At 39.5% G+C, this 27,449-nt stretch overlaps 3 protein-coding genes across 6 annotated transcripts; 2 read left to right on the top strand and 1 right to left on the bottom strand.

The window, feature by feature from the left end:
• Positions 1-1,183: 1,183 nt before the first annotated feature.
• Positions 1,184-5,495, bottom strand: LOC136746669 (ras-related protein Rab-39B). Its single transcript, XM_066699305.1, has 2 exons — positions 4,573-5,495; positions 1,184-4,159 (listed from the first exon to the last, which is right to left on the bottom strand). Exons 1-2 carry the CDS (start codon positions 4,785-4,787, stop codon positions 3,727-3,729), a joined length of 648 nt encoding a protein of 215 aa, XP_066555402.1. The 5' UTR covers positions 4,788-5,495; the 3' UTR covers positions 1,184-3,726.
• A 7-nt stretch (positions 5,496-5,502) lies between these two features.
• LOC136746667 (solute carrier family 35 member F2) lies at positions 5,503-13,069 on the top strand. Its single transcript, XM_066699299.1, has 9 exons — positions 5,503-5,615; positions 8,735-8,858; positions 9,295-9,470; positions 10,203-10,330; positions 10,468-10,627; positions 10,916-11,072; positions 11,301-11,353; positions 11,550-11,704; positions 11,907-13,069. Exons 1-9 carry the CDS (start codon positions 5,594-5,596, stop codon positions 12,138-12,140), a joined length of 1,209 nt encoding a protein of 402 aa, XP_066555396.1. The 5' UTR covers positions 5,503-5,593; the 3' UTR covers positions 12,141-13,069.
• A 51-nt stretch (positions 13,070-13,120) lies between these two features.
• Positions 13,121-27,108, top strand: elmod1 (ELMO/CED-12 domain containing 1). 4 transcript variants are annotated; one of them, XM_066699302.1, is made up of 12 exons: positions 13,121-13,609; positions 14,988-15,052; positions 19,723-19,868; positions 19,982-20,010; positions 20,674-20,771; positions 21,419-21,548; positions 21,936-22,069; positions 22,274-22,342; positions 23,154-23,177; positions 23,436-23,486; positions 24,781-24,914; positions 25,404-27,108. In XM_066699302.1, exons 2-12 carry the CDS (start codon positions 15,036-15,038, stop codon positions 25,574-25,576), a joined length of 1,005 nt encoding a protein of 334 aa, XP_066555399.1. In that variant the 5' UTR covers positions 13,121-13,609; positions 14,988-15,035; the 3' UTR covers positions 25,577-27,108. The 4 variants fall into 4 exon arrangements, with proteins under 4 accessions (XP_066555399.1, XP_066555398.1, XP_066555400.1 ...); XM_066699301.1 differs by lacking the exon at positions 13,121-13,609 and adding an exon at positions 13,616-14,118; XM_066699300.1 differs by lacking the exon at positions 13,121-13,609 and adding an exon at positions 14,147-14,321.
• The last annotated feature ends 341 nt before the right edge of the window (positions 27,109-27,449 follow it).

Raw genomic sequence — 27,449 nt, 5'->3', positions numbered from 1 at the left:
GATACCAAATACTTTTGTCAATTTCTTTCTACTTTGAGATTTTTTTTTTCCTCTGAAAAAAATAAATAATAATATATATATATATATACAGATGTGGCCGAAAGTATTGGTACCCTTCCACTTAAAATAAATAAATAAATAAATATATATATCTGGCAGGAACATGGGGCAGGAAGTATTCAAGACTAATAATTTAAACAAAAATATATGAATGGGACTTACTACTTTACAATCAAGCTGCTTTATTTTTCGCAGCTGCTTTGATAATGAGGCTTGAATCATTCACTTCATGTCAAATTATAATGGCACTTCTTGATAGCAGATTGTTTGAATTTGACTTAATTATGGTGCAGAGAGCATGCCCCCCCACCCCCCTATTTTTACACGCTTATGTATCCGTTTCTATTTTTATTAAACAACGAAGAATTATTTAAACCTCACTACTGCTGGTCTTTAAACTACATTTCCCCCGAGAACACAATACCTACTAAAATACATTGTAACGTGTCCGGACCACAGAGGGGATCAAAGCCCGCCCTCCTGCGCTGCACTGCGAGCTTCCTGCCAGGCTTCACACTCACTACTATAGTAACACTAGGACAATTAAAAAACTTCTCATAATCTACACGTGATCACCTGGGGCTATGTGAAAGAAGAAAAAAAACTAAATTTCTCATTTTAAACCAGAACTTTCGAGATTAAAAGTTTACATTTCGAGTTTCAAAGAAATTCCATCTTTCACATGGCCCCAGTGCTCTTCCCTACGAAAGTAATATGATATATATATATACCTTGTATTGTTACAATTGTAAAACAACTCAAAAGCAACACAAACTCAGGATTAAAATACAAAACTGTTGCTCACCTCGCCTGATGTCGTCGTGACAGAGCAGGTTTTGTAGAAAGTTCAAACGCTCAGCGCTGTCCCGAGCGAAGGGCACGTGGAGGCAATTGGTTGAGACACATTTCGCAGAGGATTGTGGTTACAAATAATGAACACTTAGACTGTGTTAGAAGAAAGACAGCACCCTGCACACACTGTGCACAAAACAACACAACATGTGTCATAGGACTATTTACACACGTGTGTGTGTAGACTCTCAACACTGTTTAACAAATCACTTCATTATTTATTTATCCTGGAAGTAAAAGTAAATGGTTATGGGAATTAATAATACATCATAGTGTTAATTCTCTTTATTTTTTACAGTTGTAAAGTCATTCAATGCAGAACACAAGATACCATTATCATACATTCAAAGTGGTAAGTAAATACCAACCTTCTTTATAGTATCATCATGTACCAGACACAAAATATCACACTGCATGTATAATGAACTGGCAATTCATACTTAAAGTAGTTACATATGAACACTATATAAACTGCAATCTCTAGGAACCCTCTTAGATATCATGGCCATATTGATTTAGAACTGCACCACTTTCAAAATTTTTCTTTTGTGAAAGCTTTGAACAAATATACAGTTACTGCGTAATCTATTTCATGTGTTACTTATTCCATCTCCGAAAAATCATGTTTTACAACTGTAAGTTTCATTTTCAATATATTTCCTTATATGGGTTTATTTTAAAGCTTTCTGTTCCAGTGCAAAATGTGCGCTGAAAAAATAAAATGCAAATATGAATTTCACTTAAACACCCAGATTTAAACTTTGACTCCCCAGAAGCAGACAGAGGAACACATTGCGCAATGGAACAAATCTTTGCAGGCTATCCTGGAAGTGTGTAACGTCTATATTACAGAAACCCTTGAGTGCACAGTTCATAAGTCTGAAATACAGAGCAAGACCAGATTAAGTCAAATCTGTGACCCATGCATGAATCAAAAATTACAAACCCAGTATTTGATGGTGGGTTTCCATGAGGTAGAAACAAGAAACCTCTTACAAACATAAAACTGCCATCATCGTTTGTTATTTTTGATTGGCAGGCCAGTCAAAGGTTTGATTTCATCAGGGTGAAAGTGTTTGTAATATTTTTAAATGGTGTTGTATATATTATTGAGTAAATACATTCAACTGACAACATATAATGTCCACACATAACATACGTCTTTTTAAGCAACAATTTCAACTTGGTCTAATCAGTTATACATACATAACACAGTCATGCGTATCTGCTCTGTGCGAGTATTGAAGCAGTTTAAAACACTATTTGCTTAAGGCAGAGTTCTTGGCAAGCCACGGAAGACAAGAAAAGGCAGCATTCTGAGAGGGGGGTCCCAAGAACAGAGCAGGTGACTCCTCTCATGTGTTCATTACACTTTTGTTTGGCCCTATGGTTTACAAATGTATTACATTTTGATTTTCAACATCATCATAATAATTATATTAATAATACAACTATAAAGGTTGTTTCTTTGTCATCATACTTTAAATCTGCTGGTCACAATGAAAAGCAAAACCTTCATGTCTTTTGAAGTAGAACTACATATTCAAGAAATATGTCATGACTTTTTCCAGTGTGACACAGCAGATTTTAAGATACAATCGTTTAATAAGAAATTGCAGGACTGCTAGGGGTGGGCTGCAAAATAGGTATCTCAATCTCCAGGTATGCTTGTTATGTACAAACATTCTTTAAAAAACAAAATCTGAAACCAACTGTTCGTACATAAGCAAACACTGTAGCAATACAAAGTTGCTGTCAGGTGACTACAACTCCAGTACAATAATGCACTTTTTATGTATTTATTTTCTTTACATTTAACAGTAATTTGTAACGTTTTAGCTGGTTTTGAATTTGGAAACCTACCAAATATAAAAATGATTAACTTTTCAGGGTACTTTCAACAATTAAACACATAAAACTCAAGGTCAATTAGTGGACATCAGATGGGAAATTTTCTGCATACATCAAAAAATGTACATAAATTGTAAAGTAACAAATTCATTATTACAATAATAGATTAAGCAAACAAAATATGGGATAGAAAATGTAATATTCATATCAATTTAAATTTAAATATCAAACTGATAAACTGATATTTAAATATTCATATCAGTTTAACACATCTTTTTTTTTCAAATCTCTCAAAAAGGTTCCCTAATGTTTTCAAACCATTCCCAGAATTAAAGTAAACCAAATATGATCAAATCAAAGTGTTCTCAGACATTCCCCTTGTACAAAACAGGCAACTTTGTTCATCAAAATACATTCGTAGCCCTTTAATTGGCAACACAATAGATTCTTCTTGCTTTTAAAGATCTATTGCTGGAAGGAGGCACATTATTGTGGCAATTGGAGTTACAGAAAGGCTTTTTTTTATGAGTGTCAATCGGTTTGAGATATGCACTTTTTACTATAGAATGCTCTAGTTTAGCTATTTTGGCTATCCAGGCAGATTTCTAACAAAATCTTATATTACAAAAAATTTAGAAGCACAACAGTGTAGTAGGAATAGCTAAACCTGCTATTGAGCCAGATGTGTACTGTAATGATATGCCACTATGTATCTTATATCTAAGTGCTGTTTTAATTGACATACAACTTTTGGAACTAAAATAATGAGCTGTTCTCTGCACTGCATACAAAATGTCCTATATACCAAGTGCTTAACTAATGGCAGACTGCTCCAGGGGACTGCAGGGTGTACTAGTTTCCACATCAATGCATCTTCTGACTGTGCCCCACACACTAGTCAATCCCGCTATACAGCATCCCTTATCTTTGGCTAAGGAATATCATCCTTTCACATTTGGCTCGCTAGCATGGGCACCTTCTGCCAGGGGCACCTTCCCGGGCCTCCTCAGAGGAATGGACAACATTTGGTATAAAACCACTTTTCACCCCCTCCCAGTCCTTCTGAATAGTTATATCTCCTTTCTTCACTCGCTCGTAGATGTCTCTGGTCAAGATGGTGAAAGACTCCTCAACGTTGGTGGCGTTTTTGGCTGAAGTCTCAATGTATTTCATCCCACAAGCCGATGCCAATTTCTCCGCTTCCTCCCGGGTCACTTGTCTTTGGGGGCCGAGGTCACACTTGTGGCCCACAAGAAGGAACACGATCTGGAAAGGTTGGACGTGCATCTTGGCTTCTTCTAACCAGTGCTTCAGGTGTTCAAAAGATCTCCGATTGGTCAGGTCAAAGACCAACAGTCCCCCCACTGAGTTACGATAGTAGGAACGAGTTATAGACCTGCAGCAACAAGAACATTAAATAGCAGTAACCAATAAACCTAAACAATTACAAGTAATCACACTTAATTATCCATAATCATTTGCTACTATGCAGATATGATGAAAGTAATAAGTGCTACTTTCTTTCAGTATGAAAGGAAACATACGAAATGCGTTATTGTGCACTATAAAATTAAGACAAAACAATAAACCTATAAAACTACTGTTTATAATTGATCACGTACTGCTCGAATTTGATTGTTAGTATAGAAGCTTTACATATATGCATTTCAAACCAAGCATTTATATTTGTTCTTAGAAGATGCTTAAAATAGAGCAGAAATGCAACCAAACTCAAACTTTGCAGAAAAAATAACTATATTGCGTAAATGCATACACACATGGATACTAATACGGATGGTGTTTCAATACCTGAATCTCTCCTGGCCGGCAGTATCCCAGAGTTGCAGCTTGATTCGCTTCCCGGGCTCGATCTCCACCAGGCGGGCAAAGAAATCCACCCCCACCGTGGGGTCAGAAATATCGGTGAACTTCCCCTCGGTAAAGCGGCGCAGCAAACACGACTTTCCCACAGTCGAGTCCCCTATAACGATCAATCTGAACTGATAGATCCAAATTGCTTCCATCACAACATCTCTTTAGATCTGCGATTTCAATACAGCCAGAAGATCATGTATAATGACAGTGCAGTAAATGACAACAAGATAGTTTTGATCGCATATGCACTTGCGGCACAATATAAGAAACGGAGCTATGACGAGGTTGTAAAGAAATTAAACATATGCCTGTATGAGTAATGTTATGCGCCAGTGGTCTGCACAGTGCCACTGATGGCTTCTAGCATATTCGTTCAAAGGTGGCTCTGCTGCAGATATCTCATCACCCCTCTTCTATACTCATGCACTGTTTCTTTAATTCAAGTGCCCCTTCATGCAGCTGTACATGATTAAACATGTCGATTGAGCTGATGAAGTTTTCGCAAGAATATTAAGCAAGCCCAGCACTGAATTTAAATCCTCTGCCAATCACAGAGCACTTTAGGTCGCTTCCCCTTCGCCATGCTGTTTCTTTTCGGAGTCTGTGTGTGACGATGACGTGTGCCTTAACACTGGAGCAAAATCAAAGTACAACAGATACACTATAACCACGCATCCCCAGCACCACAGCAAGGAGTTGTCACTTCAGCACCACAATCAAGTTCGTTTGAGAGCACACGCGGAACTGCGCAACTTTGAGATTGACAGGGTTGGGAACCAATCAGAGACAGGCAGCGGGAGCCGGCTTTTTCAAGCCCGCCTATCAGAATCAGAAGGCGGGCCCACAAAAATCTACATTACACAGCAAGGTTAGATTGACTCTTTGACGCATACGGTTGCCTGCGAGAATGCAATGATTTCTCACACACGCAAGATAAAAGCCAAAAAAAGGGAACATGGACGGAAAACACAGTTACAGTAAGATAATGGAGTTATGCTGGATTTTAAATGACCACTGTCTCGCATGCAGTGCTGTACTTTAACGGGCTTTGTTTACATGGACCTGCATTCGTCTGCTTGTGCGCTCCGGTTACTCGCGAATGGAGGCTGTTTGATGGCATTCGTGCTGTGTTCCGTATCCTTTCCAATCAGAGTAAAATACTCTTATAACTCGCTCTTATACGTCCTTAATACCCAGACGTTACACTGTTTCCTTTGTGTAAATATACAACCACGTGTCCGGTGAAACCACGTGTGTCTCCGCTGCGGGGCGCTGACCGGGGCGCCTGAAGACCCTAATCTGAGCAACCGGTCAAAAGAGGGTTGTCTGTGAAAGCCGCTAATTGGTAGTTTCAGACCAAAATACACCGCTTGCGAGGTGATCATTGCGGTTAAATAAATACACAAGACGTGCAGCTCCAACGTGCCGACGAGTCGTGGGCAGCGAGCTCGCCAGGACTGCTGCAATATTGTGGAAACGCACTAACAACAAATGCCGTGGGCGAGTTTGCGCAGTTGTGCAGCTGAGCGCGGCTGTGTGTGTCCGGCCAGACACCTGCAGCTCCGCAGGCCGGGAGAAAAGAGACAACTTCACACCCACCGCTCTGTAGACGTGTCTGTACTGTCAGTTTGAACAGTTCAGCTACTGCACACACATAAAGTAAATGTAGAGCACCTCCACCTCTCCGGTTTGTATTGAGATGTACGCAGTTTAATGTCTCAGTGTCCTCTGAAATGAATGCATAGAACAAATAAACAATGGAGATAAAGCAATAATGGGATAGTTCTGTTTAACAAGGTGTAACCCCTTATGACAACCCCCTGGTCCCTTTAAAACGCACCACATCCGCGTTTCTTAATCTCCGCTTTCTATCCAGGGAAGCTCTCTGATGTGAACACCAGTGTTTTATACAATAGTTTATATAGAAATACAGATGTTTCCCGTTTTGTTTCAGCTTTCCGTCAGGTTTATTACGCAGATGTTAAACATTAATCCGTTCATTCATTCTTTTGCTGTCATTGACGTCACTCATTTCACAGTGAATTCATTATAACTAGTGTGGCTATTTGTAACACAGCCTGTCCAAACGCTGCATTATAGAAGTTGATATTAAAATCACATTTTATTTAAAAATGACGTATGTGTATAAACCGCATATTTCCCATGAATCGCTGTTTTTCCTGATGACTGGACAATTTGTCCACACGTGTGAAGCGGAGAAGCATCGGTATTTTAGTTTGCCGCCCCCGACATTGTATACTCAGATTGTATCCCAGTCTTGCATTTCACTGAATTGCTTTCTTATTTTCTTTTAAAAACAGAGTGGCCTCCAAATGCATTCAGATCTGATCTAGTGTAACAAGGTTACTGTCACGAGAAAATACAGGTGCATCCTTAACATAGACTATTCACAGTGGTTTGCACCAAAGTGTCTACATTGTGTTTAATCTGAACACAACACACTGCGATTCATTAGTTACAATAATATACCAGATACAATGCAATCACATTTTAAATCTTCAGAAGCCACACCTTCTACCGTTATGCAAACTACAATGCAATAAGGAACACGTTTTGCAAATTGAAATGTTGACGTGTCAGTAATTCAGATGCCTTTTAGAAAAGCAAAACATACCCTTAAAAGTTTGCTATACAGCTTGTTTGGCACCTTAGTCACATTTCACAATAATGGAAACCAATTCTTACTGAAGTAATGTTTGAATACCACAGGATGTATACCACATGTTCTTCATCTGAGTGCTGCTGTATGTATAATGAGGTCAGGGTTAGGGTTAAAGACTAGGTTTGGGGATAGGGCTTATACATGTGATCAGCATCAGAACTTGGCGGAAGTGCATGAAGCATTCATATTCCTGTGGGATTCATACATCAATGAATTAAGATTTTGTGCCCATTCTTGCAAAATGTTACCAGCATCATAGCACTGTGAAGCATAGAGCTGTTCTTCTTCTACTTTAGATTGTACATTTGATACCATTGTAAGTTCCTCAATAAAACTGCAGTCCTCAGAGAACAAAACAAAAACCACTTTAATGGAAGACATTGTAGGGGTTTTATAAATTCTCAATCTACACCGATGAAGAAGTAACAAGTTTATTACAGAAAAATAAATCCAGATAAACCCAGAGCTCACCTCTCACATGAAGTGAAGAAAAGAGTTGGAGAAGCCAATAGATAGATAGACAATAGGTTGCAGTCTTATCTGTCAGAGGGGATTGCATCTTGTACAAATAGATTTACCACATGTATAATAATTAACATAGGTCTGAGTTTATTACTGCTGTTGTTGTGTTCAATGTGTTGATTGGTGATGGTCAGCATTCTTCAGGCAGCAGAGGTAATCAAAGACATTGTTTTAAATCCTCAACCAGATACCTGTGAACCAAAAAGATACAACCTTTATACTGTTTAAGCTGATCTGAATATTCTAAAAACAGATGTTGATTGAAACAACCAAAAGGCAATAGCTGTACAATCCAAGAAACTAATAATTAAAGTAGCCCCTAGAAAAGAGTAAATGCATCCTAATGATTGCTTTATAGACAAAACAGAATTAACAACAATAAACCATTCATAATATAAAGAATATAAAGAAAATAATACATTTTCCCACTACAACATAGAATCAATGTACTTCACATTTCTTTCGGTTTGCCTTCAATAATTGAACCAAATCCTCATCCACACAACTCTTGAGAAGAACTCTTGAGAAAACAAAAGGCAAGAATTATATCGAATTGTGTAACAAGTGTAAGTTATTACAACTGGTACTGTTTGAATGTGTACTATAGGAAGACTGTGGAATCGTTACTGCAAGCACTGACATCAAGGCATATTTGTATGGATTAAAGACAGTACATTAATATAAAGTGGCGGAGGGTTTTAAGTATTAAGTATATTTTTAGGTTATCTAGTAATGCAAATAATTATTTCAGAAGTTTCTTAATGGGACACATTCCAAGAAAGATAAGCTGTCTGTTCTGCACTTTGATTCAAAGGAAGTTAATGATTCAGCTCAGAGTTATAAAGCTTAGACCTAGAGTGCCTGCATGTAACTTTTTTCGACCATTTTTAGGGCTCCTTCAGAAGATCATGCAGCCAAACGAGGAAAGCGCCATTAATCCTGCTCACGGGGCCAGTGGTGGGAATGGGTTTCTTAGCATGTTCCACAAAGACCGGCTAAAGGCAGTTTTTACATGGTGAGTTGAACCAGCTAAGATAATTATGTGACAAGTAATTTATATAAGATTGTGAGTGTTGCTGTAAATGTATTGTATTGCATAATTGCAAGGACAGGTTCACAAGAATGCTTCTGTATGTTTGTACTTGTTAAATTACTGTATGGACCGTGTCTTAAGTGTGTCTGAGGGTGTTGGGTATTTCTTACTTAATCTATTGTGTGTCATCTAAACAATAATATTATATATATAATGTCAACATAATGTGAACATCAATAGTTCTTTTGAAATTATTTATGAATTCTTTAAAGTTCGCTGATACTTAGTTTCTTTTTTATATGTATATATATTATTTGTTTTAACCGGTAGTACTGTTATTGTCAAGTAAGAGAACTATATAATTATTTTGACCTGTGTGTGTATGGAAAACATAACTGAAATGCATGTCTTTTTTTAGGCAACTTTTAAAGACAATAGCCCTAGGTCAAGGGTTATCGGTACTAATATGTGGGACAGCAGTCTCTAGCCAGTACCTGACAGATGTTTTCAAGGTCTACACTCCAATGCTGCAGAGCTTTATTCATTATGCCTTATTATTACTGACATACACTTCAATGCTGGCCTTCAGAAAAGGTTGGTACACCTTACTTAAAACTCTTAACACCCAGATGGTTATTTTTAAAAGTGCTTACTGTGCTATCTTAATAACTTTAGAGAAAGATGTAGCCTCCTCACCCTTGCTTTATCATTAGTTCTGACCTAGTTGTTCAAAGCAACGGGGCTCTGATTTTCTTACCGTTTCATCTTCTCCTCCTGGAAAGTTAACGACTTCTGTCAGAGCCAGCCATGCCGAACTTATGCCAGTACCAAGCATTTTCAGGTGACATCTCGCATAATGTGTCAGTGTGGGGGGGAAACAGAAAATACTTTGAATAGCTGAGCTTGTTTCGGCCAAAGTACATACTCCCGGTGACACAAATGGAAATTGGGCTTCAAGGCATTCAACAGGAGTCTCAAACAGGAGACACTTCTTCACAAAGAGAGTCGTCACAATCAGGAACAAACTCCCCAGTGATGTGATAGAAGCTGAACATTTGGGAACATTCGAAAATAGACTGGATAGGATTCTTGGATCACTTAGATATTAATGGACACCAAACGAGCACGATGGGGCGAATGGCCTCCTCTCGTTTGTAAACTTTCTTATGTTCTGTTGTGGAATACTGCCTTTTAAAATAGTAGAAAGCCAAATACGATATGTTTGATGATATTGTAGCCTCTTAAAACTCCTTTAGACTAGTTTTGTTCATACATATCAGTGTTTGCATGAATAACCCCATGGTTGCTTTTCTTTTAACCATATAGGGAATGAAAATCTTTTGCAGATTTTAAAGGCAAAGTGGTGGAAATACATGTTGTTGGGAATTATTGACGTGGAAGCAAATTACATGGTTGTGAAGGCTTACCAGTTCACAACAATAACAAGCATACAGGTAACAGTCTTGTTTTGTTTATGTGTCTGGGCTTCAGAGTATCATAATTTATATGTGCGGCTTTTGCTCTTGATATTGAATGTCTAAAAGGTTGAACGTGCAGTATAAATTAAATTTGCTTTGTTCTTGTGTTACAGCTGCTGGACTGCTTTATAATTCCGGTGCTAATGGGCCTGTCCTGGTTCTTCCTGAAGACCCGGTTCAGGATAGTCCACTATGTGGCCGTGTTTGTGTGTTTGCTGGGGGTCGGGGCCATGGTTGGGGCCGATGTGCTGGCTGGAAGAGACCTGGGCTCCAGTAAGCACAATCATTTATTCAGCACTTAATCCACATAAAAACACATTTTTAAGTAAACCTCCTGTTACCTATGTGTTAATTAGGTAAAAATAAAGTTTGTTTTTTACAATGACCGGAACTGCTTTCAACAGCTTAATAAAAGCTTGTCTGAACTAATGTACAACACTGTAAGATTTTCTTGAGCAGCTATGTAATTGCATCTGTTTTTTCTGGGAAAGGATACAGCTTACAGGTAGGACATTATTTCCGTTAAACTTAAATATCTTGTTTGTATTTCTCTTCCCATAGCTCAAGATATTCTTTTAGGAGACTGTCTGGTTCTCATCGGTGCTTTCCTGTATGCCGTTTCCAACGTGTGCCAGGAGTACACGGTGAAAAACCTGAGCCGAGTGGAGTTCCTGGGCATGGTGGGGCTGTTTGGGACCTTGTTTAGCGGAATACAGCTGTAAGCGGTTCGGATTCATTGGGCTTTGTCACTGTCCGAGTTTCAGACACTAACATACCATATACTACATATACACAATACCAGTGGGCCGCATATATAGAGGCATCAAATTAAGAACAAACTTTTTTAAACTTAAAAAAAACTTAAAAAAACTAATTGCAGTAACTTTGTGTTCAGAAATGGTTATGACACTTATTATCTAAACTTTGCATGTTTTTTTTAATGCAGAGCTATACTGGAGCGTACTGCAATTAAGGATATCAAATGGACATGGCAAATTGGTACGTTTCATCTGTACATGTTAATACACATTATTAAATGCTTGTGGTAGAATTGTTCCAGTAGTAGAAGCTTGATTTGTGGACTAATGGAGCAATGAGCAAGTGCCACAATTGCCTTCTACTCTCACACCAATAACTTTAGGACACCAGGATGGTTTTACAAAAGATTTCAAATGAGTTTTCTCTGTTCTTCCAGGTGTGCTGTTTTCAGCATATGTTCTGTGTATGTTCACACTGTACAGCTTCATGTCTATAATCGTTAAAATGACCAGCGCCACGGCTGTCAACCTGTCCTTACTGACCGCTGATCTCTTCAGCTTCTTCTGTGGGCTGTTCCTCTTTCACTACAAGGTAAGGAAAGGCCTGCATGTGGACAATTCACTTCCATTGACACACATGTCATTTTGAGTCCACAAATGTTTACAGATAAGCACAGAATTGACATCCTCAGATTTCCTATTTAATTGCAGGTGCAGCTGTGGTTCGCGCCATCTTACTTGAGGCTTGTATTGTTATCTCTAACGCCCTGTTTCTTCTCTCTGTGTCTCTACAGTTCTCAGGCCTGTACATTGTGGCCCTGGTGGTGATCATCATCGGGTTTGTTATGTATAACATGGTGCCGACTTCCACACTGGTGTCTGTGTCAGAGGTGGCTGGGACCGGGATCGACAATCCTTCTTCAGAGACGGAGGAGGAGAGCAGACAGGAAACGGCAATAGAGCTTTCTGTGGCAGATGCAGATGTATCAGAGGTGGTACAGGCCAGGACTGGGTCACCAGGCACATGAAATCGAGCCGAGTACATCTGTGGACCTTCAGGACTACGTGGGAGTGTTTGTTTTATTTGTTACATTTTTTAGACATTCTCAGACAGAGCACTCCGTAAAATACTGTTCATACGATTATTTAGTTTTCTGCTCAGTTTTGTTTTTTATTTATTGTTTATTTCCTAGAAAAAGATGTAGTGAACATCAATAGAAAGTGAGGTATAGCAGAAAAGGCTTATAGCCTAAATGTTTTGGATTATTTTAAGGCCTATGCTGAAATATAATGCACTATGAGGTATTGGTACACTGCGAAGTAGAAAAGAAGAACAGGTGTGTTTTCATTCAACATTGTGCATAACCTTTACACAAGAATATAATCCGTTTACCTCTGCAGTTGATACATTATTAACTAGCATGACTGAAATGTGGGAAATATTTTTTTTTTAATCAGCACTGGTAAATATTGTTTAGTTGTCTTCCATTGCTGAAGGCCAGCACTGTTCAGGAAGGGCCTCGTCTTCTATGTCTAAAAAAAAATACTAAAATTATTCCACAACCTGTTGCTGAGGTAATATGCATTTTATATGTACGGTGTTACTTCCAAATTACTATATTCACGTTCTTTAATTTTTATATATATATATATAGTTTTGGGATTTGGGTACTATAGGTCAGTCGTGCAAATCTGATCCTCAAGAGTAACAGCACAGCAGGTTTTAAAAATGAACTGAAAATTGAGAAGTTGTTTCAGTGAAGCAACTGTTTAGTTCGGTTGGTAATTAGGTGCTCAGATTAAATTAAAAATAGATCAAATTGCCTTTAAAGACTGAACTGCACACCAGTAACATATGCACTTACTTTTCTGAAAGGCTTGTGCCTTATGCAAAAAAAAAAGCATGTTTTATATGACTTTTGTATTGATATTAAACTGCTGCCAAAACAATTACAAATGTGCTTTTCTTATTAGTGCTTGTTTTAGCCATGCCTTTATTACTCTGCAAGTCTCATTGAGAAAAATCCTTAAATTGGAACTTGAAAACTATAAGAGGACCATTTCATTTATTGCCAAGTCTGCCTTTCTTTCCTGGCAGTTTCGCACACCACTCAAACATTGCATATTTAGGATGCCAATAGATGTCTTTTTGTTCAACTTGATTCTTGGCATTAGCCATGCAAGCACTTTCTACTGCTATACTGAATTGAGTAAATGATGCTACTATGCATTTTTTCCCACCTGCTGTCACGTCATAAAGTGTATGCACGGAAAGAAAGCATTGAGCAATCAGTTTACACATCAAATATATGTTTTCGATACATATTTGAAATGCAAATGTTTGTATTACAATATCAGTATTAAAGCTGTGCGGATACAGAGGCACTAATGACGTGTCAATGCGATTGGTTTTCCTGCCCCATGTGTTTGCTCTTGCAGGACATAAGCCCCGCGTCACGGACAGAGCAGCATGGGACGTAAACCCGGAGTACTATAGGTGAGGACGGGATCATCTGCTAGCCGCTGTGTTAATGATGCCTATGTCAATATATCTACAGCACGTTCACATAGAAGCCTAAACGTATGCAATGATTATTTATGTTCATGTAGCTTATATACGGTAATTAAGTATGCGCATTTTTAAGCATTGGCATTGAAATACGTCCAATGTCTTTCAACTTCAGTGAGGTAGGAGAAGAAGGAAACCGAGAGGAGCTCAGTCTGGAAGCGACAGCACATCAGTGCACAGAGAAAGCGCAGGCAGCGCCCGGATCATATCAGACACATACCCAACACATGACCGGCGCCACTTGAACAGCCGTGCAAACGCGAGCATGCATCTCTGGAGAAAAGCTGCCAGGATCATTCGCAACCGGTTTGAAATGACGCGCAGATTGAAATGAACCCCACCGGCGCACAGTGCAGGACCCGGGCGATCAATACTGAGCAGAGAGCCGTGCGCAGCCGCCGCTCCGCCGCGCAGGAGAAGCGATTCATTAATTAACGGTAACCAATGTGTGTACATAGTATGACACAGGATTCCGCCCAATTGCATGGTAGAAGTTGAGCTTTTTTCTTTCTCCCCCCCCCCCCCCCCTATAAGCAGTCGTAACATGTCCACGGGCATCGTTTTTTCCTGTGCTGCTTTTCCCTGCCAGTCACGTTTTTCTTGAAGCTGGGCAAAGCGCTCCCTCATCCCGTCTCCTCAGGTAGGTAGACACTAGGCAGGACAGGGTCTAATTGCAGCTTTCACTGTGAGAATGAGTTGTGTGGCAGAGGCCAGCAGCCCCCCGGCACAGGCTGAGAAAAGCGCTTCTCCACCGCAGCCCTGCATTGCGATGCCCGGGGAGGAGAAGCGGGTACCTGCCAAGCGCTGAGCAGCGACATCTTGGTGCCTTTCTCTCCGCCTGTGTGTGAGACAAATGACTGCTCGGGTACTTTTCATGCCTGGCAAATGCACCATTATTTGGATGTGATGTGTGTATTGTCATGATTTACACTCGTCTCCCGTCGAGTATCACAGGTAGTAATTCGCTCCGAGTCATTTGAATATTGAAGTGCATATTTTTCCCGTGTAAAGACCCCCCCCCCCCCCCCACCGCCTAGCTTTGTATTGATCTGTTTGGAAAATTGAAAAAAGCAGACGTTTTAATTTTTCTAGGACACAAAGAAGGGCTGTTGGGAGGTAGTATGAGCGAGTACAGCGAGACCCCGACATGTTTGTGTGTCTGTCTGGAAAATCTGGAATTGGGAATCGGTTATATAAGATCTATAGCTATAGATTTCATTGATATTGTTTTTTGTATTGGTGTGCAGTTCAATGTAAAGTTCAAGGGATACATTTATAACATTGTGTCTTCTCTGTTGATCCACAGTGTTTCATATAAAAAGGGAGAATCCAGGTCGGACGAAGAAAAAACAAAATGAAGCATTTTCTAAGGTATGTTCGTATAGTGGCACATGATTGATTTAAGTATCTTTTCCGTTTCTGACTTCTAATCTTCTGCCCTAATGTCTTAGATCGGTATTGGCATTGAACGAATATTTAATACATATATTTGTATTTTATACCAATACACTCTGATAAATGAAAAAAAAAAAACCAAATCTCTGTGATAAACAGGAATCTCAGTGACTAGAGAGAGCTTAGCATTTTCTCCAGAGAAATAACTTTAAAATTACCCACAACTAATGCAAGAAATGCATCTGTATTGTGTTCATTTAATGGCCGTATTTATTTATAACAAATAAAAACATAAAGAATATGATTCTTCCATTGCAGCATTTTAGGGCACTTACATCGCGATGCCTTCTTCCAAACTGACTATAAACCAAATCCTTAATGGACAATTTTATTTTTAAATAAAACTATGACTTAGCATTGACTGATGACAAAAAGCCTTAATAAATATTGTGGAGAAGGCCCTGCTTTGAGTTTTTATTAGCCTGTAAAATACTGTATGCAAACCAAGCATGGGAATAAAAAGTTTAACTGTGGTATGTTAAATAGTCTTTACTTCATTAAATGGAGAGGTTTTGTCCTATCAATGAGGTTACATTACTTTTTTTCTTTTTCTTTGATAGAGACAATTAGTACTCTAAGTGGCTAGTTACTGCTTCTTAATTACACTGTTTGCATACACACTCAAGAGGTTTGTTTCCACTACAGCTCCCTTGGTGGTAGTTCATGTGGTTGCTGTACATTTAACCTCCTTTCTACATCAACACTTGAGTATGGATTTTGTTTCTTTGCATTATTGTCATGTTAATTTTGCATGCCATTCTTTGCGGGTCCATAGCACTAAAACATTGCCCTTAAATAATGAAGAAGAAGAAGAAAAAATACTGATAAACTAATAGTGCTGATGGTTTGAAATCCAAATCCAAACATAATACAGCCCAAATAAAGAAAAGGGGGCATGGACAATGGCATTTACTCAAGAGAACTGAATTTCAGTTATCCCGATGAAGCCTAATTAGTATTGATAAGGTAGTAATAACTAGTCTTGGCGTGTGACCCATCTGCTGTGTACTTTGTTTTAGCATGTACTATAGTGGGAATTCAATTTATACACACACATGCCTTTGTTTAAAGAAAAATCTAGCTTATTAAAAGGTATCGTGATACCTTTGAAAGCAGAAGCTTTTTTTTTGCTGCTTTAGGGCCTGTTGTTTAATAAACCAGCCTTCCTCCTTCTGCTCTAATGAACACTGACGTTATTGTAGACCCCTGCAGGAACTGTGACAAGCATTCTCTAAAAGGCAGCTTGAAACTATTTTCTGTGTATGCGTATGTGTGGGGGGGGATATCTTGTTTGCTGTCTTTAGTGACCCGATTATATAATTTGCAGCAGTGTCCAAAACAAATGTGCATACTTTTTTTTTTTTTTTTTTCAAACGTACATGTTGCCTTGGGCACATGTTATCTCTTCTTTAACTACTACTCTGCATTGTATTGTGTGTGTCTAGGGGTGAATGACACTGGGGGAAATGCAGGAGACTCTCTCTCTTCTCAAGAGCTATGTCAGATGTCTGCCATGAACCAAGGACCAGGGCAGCTGTGTGATCCTGACAGGTTCAGTGCTGTAGTTGTAGAGGGACAAATTTAATCTACATGTATAGTACTGTGCAAAAGTTTTAGGCATGCTATATAGTCAAAATGCTTTCAAAAATGGCCATGTTAATAGATTATATATTTATCAATTAACTAAATGCAAAGTGACTGAACAGCAAATTCTACATCAAATCAATATTGCCTTCAAAACAGCATCAATTCTTCTAGGTACACTTGCACACCGTTTTTGAAGGAACTTGGAAGGTAGGTTGGCCCAAACATCTTGGAGAACTAACCACAGTTCTTCTGTGGATTTAGGCGCCTCAGTTGCGTTTCTCTCTTCATGGAATCCCAGACAGACACAATGATGTTGAGATCAGGGCTCTGTGGGGGCCAAACCATCACTTCCAGGACTCCTTGTTCTTCTTTACGCTGAAGATAGTTCTTAATGACTGTCAGTGTATGTCTGTGGTCGTTGTCATGCTGCAGAATACATTTGGGGCTAATCAGATGCCTCCCTGATGGTATTGTATGATGGATAAGTATCTGCCTGTACTTCTCAGCATTGAGGAGACCATTCATTCTGACCAAATTCCCAATTCCGTTTGCAGCCCCAAACTTGCAAGGAACCTCCACCATGCTTCACTGTTGCCTGCAGACACTCATTCGTGTACCGCTCTCTGGCCCTTTGGTGAACAAACTGCCTTCTGCTACAGCCAAATATTTCAAATTTTGACTCATCAGTCCAGAGCACCTGCTGCCATTTTTCTGCACCCAGTTCCTGTGTTTTCATGCATAGTTGAGTCTCTTGGCCTTGTTGCCACTTTTTGGCTTTTTGGCCGCAAGTCTTCCATGAAGGCCCTTTCTGACCAGACTTCTCCGGACAGTAGATGGGTGTACCAGGGTCCTACTGTTTTCTGCCAATTCTGAGCTGATGGCTTTGCTGAACATTTTCCGATTGCGAAGGGAAGTAAGCATGATGCGTCTTTCATCTGCTGTAGTAAGTTTCCTTGGGCGACCACTGCGTCTACGGTGCTCAACGTTGCCCGTTTCTTTGTGCTTCTTCAAAGGAGCTTGCACAGCACCCTGAAAACCCCTGTCTGCCTTGGAGAGACCTTGCTGATGCAGTATAACTACCTTGTGTCTTGTTGCTGTGCTCAGTCTTGTCATGGTGTTAGACTTTTGACAGGAAACTGTCTTCAGCAGCCTCACCTTGTTAGCGGAGTTTGGCTGTTCCTCACCCAGTTTTATTCCTCCTACACAGCTGCTTCTGTTTTAGTTAATGATCGTGTTTCAACCTACATATTGAATTGATGATCATTAGCACATGTTTGGTATAACTGTTTAATCATACACTTGACTATATGCCTACAAAATCCCTGACTGTGTGCAAGTGTACCTAGAAGAATTGATGCTGTTTTGAAGGCAAAGGGTGGTCACACCAAATATGGATTTGATTTAGATTTTTCTTCTGTTCACTCACTTCACATTTAGTTAACTGATAAATATAATCTATTAACATGTCTATTTTTGAAATCATTCTTACTTTACAGCATTTTTTCACACCTGCCTAAAACTTTTGCACAATACTGTATCTCTATGGGATTTGAACCCCTTTGTAAAACTCTTGTGGTGAGGAGCTCTCAGGAACTAATGCAGAATTGCTGAGCACTTTAAATGACTTATGTATGTATATCCACCCACAGGTGTGAAGAGCAGGAGATGCTGGTTTTGCTACCAAATAAAATATGAAAGCACCACTGGGGTTCATTTCACACAGGGTCAATGCAGGTAGATGAAACAAACCCCTTAGTATCATCGTGTAGCAGGTGCATAGTGTTAGAATAGTGTTTTTTTTTGTTTTGTTTTGTTTTTAAGCTTTCAAATACCCTTTCAGTCAAAGCAGATTCTGTTTTCCAGTGGCAAACAAGAAGTCAGCGGGGACTTGATGCTTAGTGAGACGATTGTCAGCTCTGTGCAGGAAAAGAGAATTGTGCTTGATTGTGCACACACAGTTTTCTGTTTGCTCACTGAGGAAATAATGATTACACTGGCAAGTTCATTAAAAGCGCTGCTTCTATCTAAATCTCTATTCCCCAACATGGCATGGCTATAGAGTAGATACAGCTGGAATATTGTAATCAGCAGAAGAACACATTCATTAGTGAACAGCGCAACTAAGAAGTTAGATAGCACCCAGAAATAACAACACCAAACAAACACTAGCTAGCTACACTTAAAAGCTTTATTTCAGGTTTGCAGCAAATATTGAGTCTGATATCAACCTACACAGGTCTTTAGGTCTCTACAAAAACAAGCTTAACCATTTTCACAAAACCACACAAATACTCTCTCTAATCTGAGAGCCTCTCCTTACGTCTTGAGTGGATTTAGCCTAGTTTTGTATATATTGTCGTCCCTGTACTAGATTAGAAGGTCAAGATGTGTCCTGTGTCCCAGTTACTGCACTGTCCTAGTTCGGCTCAAAAACAGGACTGAGGCACGAGTGAGGTTTGGGTTTCAGCTCTCGGAAAAGACAGCAGATGCTCTCATTTGTAATCAACTTAATACGTTCTAAGAGAACAGAGGCAGAGCAACATGTTCATCGAGGCCTGTTTCTTTCAAGCTCGCATCGGGTATTATTGAGGAGCAGACAGTGGCAGTCTTGCAGCCCACAGTGCATGTGTGACTAAGCCAGAGTCACATCGACGAGCAATGTAAACATGACATCAGAGGAATGGGGCTGTTAGTGTTTGTTCTCCAGCACGTGGGTGAATTACAAGAAAACCGCTTTACTCACACACCTGCACCTACAACTACAGCTGCAATCTGTTGCCTTTCCTGAAAATCATGATCTCTTTGGACGTTACATGTCTTGTCATTTTAAAAAGGTCCAATCGACAATATTGGGATCCAGACAAGATTTACTTTTATAACAGGAGAGGATGCCATTGCAATTCCTCAGTGTGCGTTCATTTGGCATATTGCAGTCATGTCCAAGGCACTGGTCTAATATGTTGTGGATCTGTCCTCTTTTTTGTTTGTTTGTCTGTCAGGGTATTGATGCAGTTCTTCCTGTATCTGTACTGCAAATGTCTCTGGCGGTCCCTGAAGTTTGTCTTCCGCAAAGTGACTGGCCGTTGTGAGCTGCAACGCATCTGCTACAACAACAAACCAGGGGCCCGCAGGACACTCAAGATAGGTACTGCTTTGCTTACAGTCTAGTTCTTCAACTTCAGGTTGATCTTTACAATAACACATTCATTATATTTTCTCTTTGAAAATGCTCATGTGATTGCCTCTCTTTCCTCACAGAGTCTTCACTCAAGTTCTCCAAGAATGAGGTAAGTTTAAAACACGCTGGTTAGAAGTGTATTCTTATGGTTTTGTTTATTAAGTTGACCGCTGAATGTATGCCAGTCATAATGGGAGTGAATGCTTTGCTGCAGTATTTCGGAGATATCCTTCTAGGGCAGTGGTCTCCAGCCCTGGTCCTTGAGAGCCCCTATCCAGCAGGTTTTGGAGGTCACCCTTCTATCACCAATTTAGAAACACCTGAAAGTGTTTAATTCTAAACAATTATGCAGGTTTTTTGTTAAATTCAGTCTTTTAGAAACCATTGGAGCAATCATCTGTATACCCACAACCTCTCAGGTCAAGAAAGCCCTTGGTTGAATTGCTTAATTGATTAATAACTCCCATGTTGTCCCAGTATCTAGAAATTGGTGATTTAAGGTGACCGATAAGATTAAGTGGATTGCGGTTCCCAGGGACCAGGATTGGAGACCACTGTTCTAGGGTAATCGTTTTTATTGGTAATGATAATCTGAGCTAGCCCCCAGTGTTGATTCTTATCTATGCTTCTCACTTCTCCTGGTGGGGATTTGAGAGCTTCCTCAAGGCTCAGGATGCTCCTCCAGCACAGCAGTGTGATGGTAGCATTAGTGACGTACTACATTTGAGACAAACCAACTTTTCCACATCATCGCACTGCCTCTGTTTTACAGCTCCTGCAGTCAGCTGTCAGCGTTCACCCCGATTCAGTGGAGAAGACCATCGAAGACATCATGAGCCTGAAAAAGATTAATCCAGATACTAACCCACAGTAAGACATGCAGCCGAGCGTGACGGTAGTAATTCATCATAAAAAAAACAAAAAAAAAGCTTCAATTCAATACAGCCTTTCTTGTGTCTCTTGACATTTGTGGTGGTATTCACGTGGCTCAGCTCTCGCTGGTCTCGGATCCACCGAAGCACTAGTACCTCGTGTACAGCTCTAGAGCAGGGGCACAGTGGACTGGAATCTGCGTCTGGGGTCAAGTGCAAGGCCTAGGAATAGGGAATCTGGGAAATGGCTTGTGGTTGACCAGAGGCTAAGGTTTGAGAAGTGTAGGGCTCAGTTTAAGGAGTGAACTAGCATTAAGATAAGGCTTGGGTTTGTGCTAATGTCAGGGTTTGGTTCGAGTCATATTAGTCCAGGTTAGGTTTAGTATTGGAGTTGGGCTAATATTGGGTATAATGTTCAGGTTAAGGTAAACATCAGTCTAGCTTCAGATTAGTCTAAAGGGTATGACTTGGTTACAAGCTTTACTTAGATTTGGCATTTAGAGTCCTTTTACTGCCCACAGCCATCCAATATGCATATGTCTGTTCTGTTTGGAAATTTAAGTAAGATGTCTCAAAAGTGGAAAGGACAGGGCTGTCAATAAGGTTCTCTTAATTCCCCTCTGTGTTGTCTCTGTTTTCCTCGAGGCTGGGGATATCCTTGCAGGCCAGTCTCCTGCAGATCGTGGGCTACAGGAATCTGGTGGCCGAGGTGGAGAAGCTGCGTCGGGAGCCGTATGACTGTGAGAACCATGAGCACGAGGACATGCTTCTGAAGGTACTGTAGGGCCACCTTCCTGGTTATTGCCCAATTCTAGTGCCAAGAAAATCAAATGCAAAAATAGTGGGGTTCTGTTCCAGATTAGCTTTCTGCAACATAGTCAAAATGATATTCTTGTTTTGAACGAACAAAAATTGAAAGATTGCATGTACTAATTCTATTAAACGTTCCTCTCGTTTTCCAACACAAGTGTATAGCGTATGTAATATTTTCTAGTGAACTGGAATAGCTCGGGTTTTTCACAAGCTGAAAATGGCACCATCCGGCTTGTATTTCAGTAACCCTATTAATGAAGTGTGAAATAATAGAGAAATTACATTTTTGTGCTTCTGCCGTTTTTTAATCCCTTTTGATGTGAGATCTGTTTCTTTTTTCCTCTTCTAGCTGTGGAAATCATTGCGGCCCGATGCTCCACTGATGGGGCGGATCTCAAAGCAGTGGTGTGAAATTGGTTTCCAAGGCAGCGACCCCAAGACTGACTTCAGAGGCATGGGCTTGCTTGGTTTGCATAACCTGCTGTAAGTATGGGCTTCAAACCTGAATACGCACACATTTACAGGATCCTACTGAATTTTGCACAAAGAAGTTTGGGGTCTGGGATTGGCAGGGCATTATAGTGCTGTTGCTTTTGATTGATTGAATGAATGAATGAATGAATTAAATAGGTTGTCCCTTTTAGTGTTACAGGAATTTCATGACATTGGTTTGTCCATTATCTGCAGATACTTTGCTGAACACGAGAATGCCACGGCCCTTCAGGTTCTTCATGACTCCCTACAGCCCAAGCACAGGTGAGCTCTGCCAACCACAACACTTTGCCAGCTCTCTGGAACAGCCCAGTGCCATCACCGCTGACAATATCACAGCTACTGTTGCTATTCAGAATAAGAATAAGACATTCTTTGAAATAAATAATCTCAAGCGGAGTCTGCTACAATTAAAAAAAAAAAGGTAGTCCTCCAAAATGCACAATCTATCACTGATGTTAAACGTGGAAGTGAATCAAACAAACATGTTTCAGTGTTTTTTAAGCTGTTAGTACAAAAAGTGACTCTTTCTAAGGCTGTTATTGTTCACTGATTATTATTACTCGTAACATAAACTCACAACACCTTCTTCCTATTTCACATTTCCATCCCTTGAGTTTCTCTCCCAGCACACATTCGCCTTCCACGTCTTCAAACGTAAAATAACTGACAAAGAAAAATGTGGTGATTTTTCTGTAAAAGCGTCGAGAAATCTAGAGCCTGTGTAGTGCTGAGTTCTTTCATCTAGAAGAACAAAGCCTATTTCTTGGCTTGTCAAGAAATATCATGCAAAATTACATTGGATTCCACTGCTTATATGATGTATTAACAATTTTAAAGCAATGAGTTTTATAATCTGGCGAAACCCCCCCACAATTGGTTATTTTAACCAAATTCACTTTCCTTTTTTTGCATTTCATTCAAACCACTGTTTATTGCTCAATTGGTTGATTTCTGAATCACGTTTTTAACCTAATCAATTGTGAATTGTTTTGCAGTTTACATAATTTATGTTGTGCACATTCACTGCATGTCGTTTAACATGCTTTTTTTTAACATGTTTGCCCACATGTAGGGATGTTTCCAAGGAAGATGGCAGGTATTTCATTTATTCTTTCATTCTCTTTTTAAATTGTTTTCTGTAACATCCTTTTAAACTGAGAATTTCAGCTTTTTTCCTTTCTCCTCACCTCAGTGTGTATTTATTATAAATAACAGATTGCTGTCATGATTTATTATGCTAAGTTCTTAAGATTACTCATTTTATAGCCTTCTCTTGCTATGAAAATGAAACGCTGTTGCTGTTTACGTCCTGAATCTTATTTTCTTTTTCACATGTATATATTTTTTTCAACAGCAAGATGAGCAAACTTGAATGGGAAAAAAATAAGTTTGATAAGGCAATTGGGTGAGTGTTGTTTTTCTCTGGCAGAAATGACCAAATCATGTACTGCAATAGTCCTTCTGGTTTAATCTTTTTGAGCATTACAGATCTACAAGCAGTGGTAATTTATGTATTTAAAAACTAAAGTAAATAAAAAAACACAAGACCCAAGGACCAGGGAAGGCAGCCAATACATGAGAAGAGATTCCTAACTTAAATAAATGTGACAAAATCCAAAGACACAGGCAATAAATCATAACGACCATGAAAAAGCCAGTCAAGATGAAAGAACCACAGATTATTATTCCAGGGAACAGCGCACTGAAGTTTCCACTCTGTGCGTAGTGGGTTTTTAGCAGAAGAGGGAATTGTTCTGTGCCTGTCGGCAGCCTTCACAGTGCATTAGGCGTGATGGTTACCAGTGGCCATCTAGCTTTAAAAAAAGTCTGCTTGTCTGGAGATCTTACCTCAGCAGACCGGGAACAGGAGGGGATGGAGAGAGCGGAGGCACTTCTGGAGATGATAAAAAGTGGCAGGAAGGGCCCAAAAAGGCAAAGGCAGACTGATGCGGTGTGAAGGCTGGAAAGGATGGGCGCAGAAGGGTCTAGAAAGGGGGTGTGATGCCACTGTAAACAGACTAAGCCAGGGGAGGGTTTGCAGTCCAGTCTTTCACTCTCTACATAGCCAGGGCTTTCGGTGGCTCAGTGCTGAACTTCTCTTACAATTGACTTTGGGGTCCTAGACAATAACAGTGAGACACCCTCTTGTCACTCATGTGAGCTGTGCTGTTACACAACCTTTCAGGCTACGTAACTACCCTTCAGTTCACCTACAATTTAGCTCTGTCACTTCCTATTATCATGCCACACAGACGTGAATCATGAGTGACGATGTAAAGCCGACGTGAAGTGTGTGCAGTAGTCAAATATAATGTTTATCACATTACTAAACTGTTTGCCTCAGACGGTATTATTCTACTAATAGCTTTTAATCATTTATTAACAAGGACGAAAATGGAAAATAAGAGTCAACCATAGCACAATACTGCATTGCCAGCTTTCTTGCAGGTGGAAGAGAATGCTTGCTTTATTTTATTTGTTAATGCAGACTGTTTAAAAACATAATTTAGCGGGTAATATAGTTATTAAAGATTTATAAAATAGCAAAGCAAGGTAGATTTTGAATCTGTAAATGAGAAGAAGACGACAAAACAAAATGCATAATCCATAGCGTATATTCAGTTGAGTGTATTGCATACAGTGTGATATGCTGGTGTGTCTTTGCTGGACTGCTAATGAAATAGGGTCTCTGTCTGCAGGTATTCCTTCGCTATAGTGGGGATTAATATCACGGACCTGGCCTATTCTCTGCTGGTGAGTGGAGCTCTGAAGACCCACTTATACAACGTGGCCCCTGAGACCCCCACCCTGCTGCACTTCCAGCAGACCTTCTGTAAGTGTGCAAATGAGTTTGTAGGACCTTAAAATGAGGCCAGATTGTCCAGTCGGTAAACTATTTATTCATGAATAAGACCAGCAGTTTTTATTTTAAATCATTATTGCTTTTGGGGGCTTTTGCAATGATTTTGAGAGAAAGGTTGAGCTGTATGTATGTTACAGTAACTCTAATAAACATATATATACTGCCCTTTCCATTAGTAAATCCTTTACCAATTTTGGAAAGGCAAACCCTTAGTAGTATTTTACTTTGCACTTTCAATAATTATATTATATTGGTTATGTCAGCCTTTAAATGGATGTTTATTAAGTGCATTTGAATTACGTGTGCCTTTGTCTTTCTTTCAGCGGCTTTAATTATATATTTTTAAAAATCAGTTATGTTGAAGATCTCTTATTAAGAATGTAGCAAACATGTTACCAACACTAGGGGGCGTGCTGACCTGTCATACGGTCGTCAAGGAGTTTTCCGTTGTTCTTCCAGGTTATCTGATGCAGGAGTTCCATAGGTTCTGGACGGAGGAGGACCCCTGTGATATCATGGAGTTCAACCGCGTTCGTACCAAGTTTCACAAGAGGATCCTGAAGCAGCTTAAGAATCCCGACATGGCCTTGTGCCCCCACTTTGCTGCCTCAGACCACTTAGTCAACCTGTAGATACCCCTGACCTCGCCACCTCTCCTCCCCACCAGCTGTGTCTCATCACTGCCAACCGCACCTCCACATCCACCCTTCGGCATCCAGCACCACCAGCAGAACCAGAGACCATAGCGATTGTATGCATGCCTAATGCTGCAGTCAGTTACCCTGTTGAGCCAAACTGTTGCAAGGGATGCAGTTACCCTTTAATTCACAAAAATGAGGAAATCTAATCAAGATTTTGTGAATTAGATCAAAGTAAAGTAATAATAACAAGTAAACACTTGGAACAGGTTTTTATAGACAGTAAAGCTATATCTAATTGCCAAAAATGGGATAAATGAATTGCCATTATGTAAAGAAATATCACACTGGGCCTGATTTAGGACTATTTGTATGTAGAAAGGAATGAAAAACAACACGGCTCATTTGTTTATTGTTCACATACCCAAAGCAATAATACAGAGGTTGTTTAATGGTTTCAATGATCGATTCATGGAGCTCTAATTGCATTCATATTGTTCAAAATTTTTCTCCCATCTTCCAGATTGCTACATTTGTTTTCTTGAGGAGTTCTCATACCACCGCTTGCACTTACTCTATTGTCACATCTCTCCGTGATCGCTGTTCTTGAAGTGTCATTAGAGGAGATTTTTTCTATTTTTGTAAATGTTTCCATGCCAGCATCACCGTGTATAGAAAATGTTATTCATTGAGCATGTTTTATAAATTTGACTCTTAACTCAACTGTGTATAGCCTTGTAAAGCCCTTTAATTTCCTAAAGAATATGTTTATCCAAAAATAGCCTATTATGCTTCATTCAGTTTTTATTTTTAGGAATCACAGGGTTTGCATGCAGAAAATAATACATACAATACTTAATAATAATAATACAAAATCATACACATATTGAATATATGAGTTCAACAGTTAAACAGTCAGTGCCATGAACAGCACAGATCCTAAGGAGAGTGACATGTTATAGAATTATTTCTGCAAAGTATTAAAGAGTGAGTCATATTCAAGTATTGATGTTTTTGCTTTTTAGCAGTGTTGCACATGGGCTACTGCAGTGTAAATGTCAGTGTGTGAAAATACTATGCTTGCTTTGGTATCTTGGCAGGAACAGTACAGGGATATTTCATGCTATTTCTTTCAGTGTTACAACAAAGTTATTAAGATGTGTTATTTTACTTATTGTAAACCTGCAGTATGATTAATAAAGAACGCATTTATCTTTAAAATTCAAGGGCTTTACCTTAGTGTGCAATAATGTAGATCACTTTTAGAAGAATACTAAAACGCTATTGTCTAAATGGCTTTTAAAAAAGCATCATTAGTCCCATTGTTATAGTTATCATGGTGCATGTTAAAATCACTTACGCTTATTGGCTTTTTATGTGCAGTTTCTACTCAGGCACTTTTGTCGAGGACAGTACACCCTTGTAGATCAGATGCTTGTGTCACGTGCAAAGATTCACTGTACTGTAAGAAAGAGGTGCTTTTAATTTGTACTAAAAGCTTCATGTAATAAAAAGTTGAATCCTGAGTTTGGGTGTCTAAGTGCTTTGACTCCTAAGTGAATAGGATGACAGTTACAACTGCATCCAGTCACATCCCATGACTTCACAACCCCAGTCCATAGAGGGAGCAGCTGAAGACACTGTAATAGAAGCAGTCCATCATGGTTTGTGGGATATATAACGCCAGAAGCAATTAAGTAAATTACAAGGGTGTGGACTTACTAATTAAAGCAATGAAAGAATACAAGGTTTGTGGTGAGGTGATTCCCAGCGTTAGTACAGACCCACCCCCCCCCCCCCATGCATATGAAATAGATTTTATTTGCTGAACAATACATTTATGATGATGATAATAGCAACACGATTT

The sequence above is a fragment of the Amia ocellicauda genome, chromosome 3 (genome assembly GCF_036373705.1).
Source record: "Amia ocellicauda isolate fAmiCal2 chromosome 3, fAmiCal2.hap1, whole genome shotgun sequence".
Taxonomy (NCBI): Eukaryota; Metazoa; Chordata; class Actinopteri; order Amiiformes; family Amiidae; genus Amia; species Amia ocellicauda.
Note: the sequence above shows the minus strand (reverse complement) of the source record. Positions and strands in the feature narration are given on the sequence as shown.

What these genes read in the sequence shown, in the direction of transcription:
- elmod1 (XM_066699302.1), top strand. An exon ending in GTTTCCAAGGAAGATGGCAG is followed by an intron (nt 23,178 to 23,435) that starts GTATTTCATTTA and finishes TTTTTTCAACAG; the next exon opens with CAAGATGAGCAAACTTGAAT. An exon ending in GCACTTCCAGCAGACCTTCT is followed by an intron (nt 24,915 to 25,403) that starts GTAAGTGTGCAA and finishes TTGTTCTTCCAG; the next exon opens with GTTATCTGATGCAGGAGTTC.
- LOC136746667 (XM_066699299.1), top strand. Translation starts at nt 5,594, where the DNA reads ATGGACGGAAAACACAGTTACA. An exon ending in CTAAAGGCAGTTTTTACATG is followed by an intron (nt 8,859 to 9,294) that starts GTGAGTTGAACC and finishes GTCTTTTTTTAG; the next exon opens with GCAACTTTTAAAGACAATAG. An exon ending in CAAATGGACATGGCAAATTG is followed by an intron (nt 11,354 to 11,549) that starts GTACGTTTCATC and finishes CTGTTCTTCCAG; the next exon opens with GTGTGCTGTTTTCAGCATAT.
- LOC136746669 (XM_066699305.1), bottom strand. Translation starts at nt 4,787, where the DNA reads ATGGAAGCAATTTGGATCTATCAGTTCAGATTGATCGTTATAGGGGAC. An exon ending in GCCGGCCAGGAGAGATTCAG is followed by an intron (nt 4,160 to 4,572) that starts GTATTGAAACAC and finishes TTGTTGCTGCAG; the next exon opens with GTCTATAACTCGTTCCTACT.